Source organism: Vitis riparia, chromosome 15 (genome assembly GCF_004353265.1).
Source record: "Vitis riparia cultivar Riparia Gloire de Montpellier isolate 1030 chromosome 15, EGFV_Vit.rip_1.0, whole genome shotgun sequence".
Lineage (NCBI taxonomy): Eukaryota > Viridiplantae > Streptophyta > Magnoliopsida > Vitales > Vitaceae > Vitis > Vitis riparia.
In genome coordinates this window covers 21,579,049-21,586,105 of record NC_048445.1, presented here as the reverse complement: position 1 = coordinate 21,586,105, position 7,057 = coordinate 21,579,049, and the positions used below count along the sequence as shown (strand labels likewise).

Here is a 7,057-nt window from a genome sequence, read left to right as displayed (position 1 = left end):
GTACAAAGGAAATAAAAAAAATGCCAAATTTTTTTCTTATATTTGGTTTAAGTATAAAAAATATGAAGGAAAATTAAATATAATTAAATTTATTAAAAATTTGTATATTTTAAAATTATTTAATTTTCATATAAAAATATTAAAATAATAATATGTTTATACTTTTCATAAGTTTTTCAATTTGGACGAACGAGAAAAAGTTATAAATCATTTTCACTTATTACTATGGATTTAATTTTAAATGTAGAATTACATAAATAATAATTTAAATGCATCTTTATTTTTTTTGTAGTTATTAGTCTTATTCTTAAAAAAAAAAAGAAAAAAAGAATCTAAAGTCATCTAAATTATCATTTTGTTTTATATGAAATCAATATACATTGTTTTTAAAAAAGATGTTAAATAAGCGATTATGAGGTGACACAAGAGGGAGGAAAATTCTCACGTGTTGGGGAGCGGCCAAAATTCAAAATGAGTTGTTTGGGAGGAAGGGTTCAAGCCAGATGCAACTTGCGAGAAGTATGACATAGGCAAAATAGCAAAATACAGAGTGGGGGAAGCCGAGAAGGATAGTACACTGTCTCGGCGATATTATGCTATTTCATGAGTGGGAAACCCTAAATTTTCGGCCACACAAAAGTCGAAAATTTCATTTAACCCAGTTCTATCTTTGCAACTCCTCGTCGTCTAACCTGTTCTCGTACACCTCCGGCCAGTGCCGTTAGCGTAGATTTTTCGGCGTCGGAAATCGCTTCTTTTTCGGCAGCTTCACCGAAATTTCGTAACTTACAGTCACTGTGGAAAATCGGGAAAGCGGGCCGATTCTGGCCGTTGTGGAGGATCTCCTTCGCTGATATCTTCACAAAAGAGCAAACTCCGAACCATCATCGTGATAAACTCATCCCCATGGCGGATTACAATCTATCTACTCCTATGAAACCCTCAACGGAAAATCCCAATTTCTGAAAATTGGAAGACTGGATAGGGTTTATCGGCAATGTTCGAAGGACTCGTTCGTCAGTTGCTTTTGGGCTATCTAGGTAGATACATCAAAGACATCCAAAAGGAGCAGCTCAAGATCACACTCTGGAACGGTACAATAATTAATTTCTCCGTTCCTTCTTTCTTGGATTAATCCAAATTTCTTTTTATTGGTTCAGCTCAATCTGAAAATCTCTAATATGTTGATAATGTTTGTTTTCTGTGCTTGGATCATTGTAATGAGACTTTACCAGTTGGTTTAATTATTGGTATATAAATCTAAGTGGGGTTTTTTTTTAGAAAAATAACTTAGGATTTAGCAATTAGCCGCCCTGCAAGATTACAGCAATTTTCTGTAGAGGGGTACTGCTCAAGTTACTGTATCAGTGGTTTATTAGTGTTTTATTTTCTTAAAGGTTTTTTATTTTATTTTATTTTTTTTTTAATTTTTTTGAAAACAAATGTTTTTTATTGTATTAATTTTAAGTTGGATTAAGAGTGTTCCCTTGGGTTGAAAATGGGCCTAGTTGGAGTTTCTGAATTTTTATTTATTTATTGGTTTTTTAGACAGTTGAGATATGGTTATTTATTTATTTATTTGTTTTTATTTATTTTAAATTATCAACTTTATTGGTTAAGACTTGTTTCTAGAACGAATTAAAGTTGAGTTCTAGGGATATTTGGACTAAATTTTCATTCTTACAATCATGACCATTGTAAAATTAGCTCTGGTGTTTCTTCATTTGTGTGCAAATCAGCTTTTATTTAATGCAGTGCTTATTACCTGTATTAATAAAGAAACAAAGTTACAAGGATAGATATTTCTATTTTCTATAATTATTAAAAATTTTCATCATTCCATTTTTTTTTTAATTGTGCAGTTCTACTGAGTATTCATGATTACGAGCTTTGCATTATATGTTGATAGATTTTATGGGCAGGCTCAATGACATGATAACAAAATTCTAGAGCACTAAAGGTAGTTTTATTTTTTTGCAGAAGAAGTATTATTGGAGAATGTAGAGCTGATTCTTGAAGCCTTTGATTACCTCCAGTTGCCATTTGCTCTAAAACAAGGTATTGCAATCTCATTACTGCTACTATGAATAGATTTTTTGTTTTCTCTTTTCTTGTAGAGTTACTATTAGTGGTATGGTCTACTATTGTAGTTATAATTGCATGGTCTACATTTTTCAGACGTAAAGATGCTTTGTTTTCATGATAGATTTTTATTTTAGATGAAGCTTTCTAAAACTTCCTAATATTGTGGATATCTTACCTAGTTTTTCAATTTATTAGAATTTAGAAATAGGAAACTAATAATGTGTTTTTAGGAGACTGCAGTTGGCACGACGCACAGACCCCAAGTCGATCCCTGATTAAAACATACTAAAGGTTTAGATTAAACCTGGATTACTTGAAATTTTATTTCTATAAGATTTGTGGGAGCAGATAGGGGAGCGGGGTTTATTGGAACCTTTGTGTTACTAGAAATCTTAATGATTGGGAGCTTGAAAACATACAACATTTTTTTTGCTAAAATGTTAGGCATGTTGGTGAATGGAGAAGAAGATAGGGCAGTGTGGATGATTTTGATGAAAGAAACATTCTCAAAGAAGTCTCTTTATGCTAACTTAGAGAAGGAGAGCTCAACTTCTTTTTGAGCACAGGTCATCTGGAATCCTCAGGTTCCATCTAAAGCAAGTTTCTTTGGGTGGAAAGCTTGTTGGGGAAAGGTTTTGAGTCTTGACCAACTATAGAAAAGAGGGTGGACAGTAGGCAATAGATGCTTCTTATCTAGAATGGATGAAGAGTCAATTGATCATATCCTTCTCCATTGTCATTGCGTAAGGGTTCTTTCATAGTTATTGTTTTCTTTGTTTAGGTAGGCATGGTGAGGGAGACTTGTTAGAGTGGTATGGTTCTTTTTGTTGGTAACAATTGGAAGAAGTTATGGAGAGTTGCTCTTTTGTGCATATTTTAGACTCTATGGAAAGAGAGAAATCGAAGGTGATTTGAGAATGAGCAAATGTCTATCCAAAGTTTGAAAAACATGTTCCTTAGTAATCTTCTCTTGTGGGTAAAGTTGTAGATAGGTGATGGTTCAATGTATCTAATAGATTTTGTTGAGTGGTTGGGTACTTATTAAGGGAGGTATGTACTTTTTGTAATCCTGCCTTGGTTGCTTCTTGTTTTTTTTTTTTTTTTGTTGTTTTCTTTGGCCCTCTTTGTATACTTTCGGTGTACTTTGTTGTTCTATTTCTTTTTTTAGATGACTTACATCATTGCCTATAAAAAAAAAAGATTTTCCTTTCATGTGATACAAACTTGGCAATGGAGAAAGATGCAAGTGCGGGTATTTATTAAATAGGATGGGAAGTGCCCTAGTCTGTAGTCCTTGTTGCATATATTTTACAAGTCTTAGAATTTGATTGTTGGAGAACCTGTTGGATAAAATGTATCCAACAGGCTTAGTAGCTGTTAATAAGAACCTAGCAGTGAACAACTTGATATGTTGAAATTGGACATTGTGCAATAGATGTATCCTAGCAAGGATCATCCTGAATTGGGTAACTGCTTGATATTTTGAGTAAGTTCTTTAGCAGTTCTGGATTTTTTGAGTTTGTCTCTAATTCTGTGATTTTTTATTTGATGGGTAAGCCTTTTTTCTGGTTAGTTTTTTCATTTTTTTTTTACTCCTCATTGTGACTTGAACCAGGACCCTCCCATAGCTCCAATCCCAAGACCTTACCTCTTGCACTAAGTCTCAAGGACCCATTCTGTGATTCAGCTGATAGATGGTTGGTAGTAGGTACTGCCAAGCTTGGGGCTTGAAAAGCCTAGTTATGGGAACAGTGATAATGTTCATAGTTTTTTGGGCTATTTGGAACCGGAGAAGTAGCTGAGTTTTTATGGGATGGAGATATAGTGGAAGAGGTGAGACTCTGTATTATTTGATTATTGTCTCTCTAGTCCACCTCTTTTACATTTCTAGGAAGGACCTATATCCTTTTGTGTAAAATTTCTCCATGTAGGATACATCTTTTCAACCGATATATATTTGTATTTTTTTCCTTACCATTTGTATATCATTAGTATCTTTTGAGAAGATAAGGTGTCCAACGAAGTGGAAATATTCTTTGGAGGGGTCCAATAAGGAAGTTCTTTTGCATGAGAAATGGTTTGGGAAAATTTCTTGACTTCAGACAATCTCATGAAGAGAGGATGAAGTTTGGTCAATGGGTGTTGCCTCTGTGAGGAGACCTTGAATCTGCAGCTCATATTCTCATTCATTGCAAGTGGACTTCTAGCTTGTGGTCTACAGTGTTTTCATAATTTAGCCTGTCTTAGGTACTGCTCAATTTGTTTAGAAACATTGTTCTCAGCGGGTATCTTCCTTTTGTTGGAGCAAAGTGCAAGACAGTCGGAGGTTGATTCCATTATGTATATATTGGATCACTTGGAAAGGGCAGAAAGGAAGAATATTCGAAGGTTTGGAGCTTGTTGCATGGAGCTGAAAGATATATATATATATATAATTTTTTTTTTTGATAGATAAAAAGAAAATATATTAAACGAAAAGAGGAAGCACAAAAAACAGTGCCCTCCAAGTATACAGGGAGTATACAATCAAGCCCAAAGACACACCCCTAAGGGGAAAGGAAAGCAAAACACCATCTTTCCTTACTTAGAGCCTAACCAGTCTAAAAAACTTACAAGAGAAGAAAGGCTCAAAACTAAAGAAACCCTGACCCAAGACCAAAGATTACATACAAAAGAATATTTCAATCTTTGATATATTTATATAATTTTTTTGATAGGTAAAACAAAAGAGTATGTATTAAAAGGAAACACCCAAACAGCGTCCTGAAGTATATAGGGAGTATACAGTGACCGCCAAAAAACTTAGCCAAGAAAGGGAGGGAAAGAACAAAAAAAATATCACCTGCCCTCATTTAGAACCTAATCAATCAATGAAACTAATAAGTGAACTAGAGTCCACATCTATAAATGCCCTAGTCCACGACCATAAATTACAAACAAAAGAGTTTTTCATCCTTTGGACCAATAACTCAGCATTATCAAAAGCAAACACGGAGCTGAAAGATATGCTTGTCAAGACTTTGTTTTTGGGTGGTGATGAGCTTCTCTTTTTTGTCCTTTTGGATTTTCCGAACAATATGAGGATTGAGTAGTTCACTTAAAGTGTTTTGTTTATTATTTGTTCATTGCTTGTATACATCGTATGTACATTGGCTGCATCCCCGCTTTTTATTAGTTGCTTTTTAAATATAATCTACTTTTGTGCCCATAAAAGAGAAGGAATGAAAGATGGAGACCAATGGCAGTTCCTTTCGAAGATGTTTGCTGGATTGTTCCCAAGTACTTGGGAGTTCATATTTCTCTTACTAACTGCATTCAAATGTGAATTTCTTTGATAGGTCGGGTTGGGAGGTTAAGCATCAAAATTCCATGGAAAAAGCTTGGTTGGGATCCCATCATCATTATCTTGGAGGATGTATTCATTTGTGCCTGCCAGAGGGATGACCAAGAGGTAATTTGTCAGTCTCAGATATGTTTATATAAAAAGGAAATAGATTTATGTTTCAGTTTTAGGAGGCTTGTTTATTTTTTTTTTAAATTCTTACAAAAAAAATTGCTTATATTTCATCTAAATATTGGTAACTCATATTTTCCCCTCTTTGTGGCAGTGGAGTTTGGATGCAATTGAAAGAAGAGAACTTGCTGGCAAAAAGGCCAAACTTGCTGCAGCAGAGCTGGCAAAATTATCAAAGCGTGTATGTGGTGAGATATTTGGCCTTCACTGTCAAACTTCTGTTGGTTATCATAGATATGTTTTTCTTTGAATAAATAACACAAATAACAATTGTATATGCATGGGTTGTACAAATTTGAATCACTGAAACCAATGACAAATTGCATTGAATAGTAAAGTGTTCCAATGGCTCAGTGCTATCCAACTACAGTTCCTATGTGTATGGGTTGTAAGATATGCTATTTAAACAAAAAGGAATGGACTGAGAATGGACCTTAACATTTTAGAGGATTGTGGAGGAGCAGGGGAAAAAGATGTTTCCTTTTTCAAGTTCTCCAACATCATAGTTAGGAAAAATGCCCATAAGTGCCTACCTTTGTTTGCCGCACTTCATAACTCTTGCATTTTATGAAATTCATAGTTTTTCCAGTCATAAAACTAGGATATTATGTGGCTTGATGCCAAGTTGGGTCATATAATTTGGGTTGAATGATGCTTCATGCAATCCCATCCTATATAAGAAATTGAAAAGGATGCTTCTTGCACTTCCATGTGGCTTTAATGCAATCCAGTCTCTAAAAAAATTTGCTCATTCTTGGAATTCAACCTTGTTATTTATTTATTTTTGAGAAATAAAGCCTAAGTTCCTTTCATTTATCATGGTTAAAAATTCAACTTTGTGTTTAGTCTTTTTAGTGGAAGCAAAGAGGTTGTTTTGATCTTCCTTGAAGGTAAGGGGCTATTGGGAGGGTGGTCAGTTCTCGCTTAGAAGTTGAGAAGTTGTGGGGTGAAGTCTCGGTCTGAATCAGCTGTTGTGTTAAATGTTAGGGCTCTCACTGTTCAGATGGAACATATTGTGACTAGGACTGATACCTCGCTGGCTAAGGAGGGGGGAGTGCCTCGGGGAAGCGAGTTTGATTCGGTGTGGTTACTACTTGGGGATGTTAACGCCTTCAATTCATCACCTTAATTGGTGCTTAGTGGGGAGTTGGAGAGAATCCATGGATGAGACCCCATCTTTAACCCTTTTAAAGGATTGGGCTAGGGAGTTTTGGTGATTAAAAGGGTATCTATCTCTGTCCTTCTTGGGAGGCTCCCTAATTTTGTTTTATTTTGAGCACACAAGGGAGGCAGATAGGGTTCTGCAAGAAGGTGAGTGGGTTTATAAACAAAAATCTCCTTTGCTTGATAGATGGAACCCAGACGTTGGCTGTTTCAGAAAGGGCGTTCAGGCAAAAAGTGCTTGGGTAAGGCTGGTGGGACTACCGTTGTTCCTTTGGGACAGAGTTTTCTTTAAAC

General features: G+C 35.1%; 1 protein-coding gene across 2 annotated transcripts in view; it reads left to right on the top strand.

Annotated features, from left to right (window-relative positions):
* Nucleotides 1-470: 470 nt before the first annotated feature.
* Nucleotides 471-7,057, top strand: part of LOC117932118 — a 126,395-nt gene continuing 119,808 nt past the window's right edge. For both annotated transcript variants that reach the window (XM_034853171.1, XM_034853170.1), the window contains exons 1-4: nucleotides 471-1,094; nucleotides 1,981-2,058; nucleotides 5,424-5,536; nucleotides 5,694-5,787. In XM_034853171.1, the coding sequence (XP_034709062.1) occupies nucleotides 998-1,094; nucleotides 1,981-2,058; nucleotides 5,424-5,536; nucleotides 5,694-5,787 (382 nt within the window). In that variant the 5' untranslated portion in view covers nucleotides 471-997. The remainder of the gene's footprint in view (nucleotides 1,095-1,980; nucleotides 2,059-5,423; nucleotides 5,537-5,693; nucleotides 5,788-7,057) is intronic.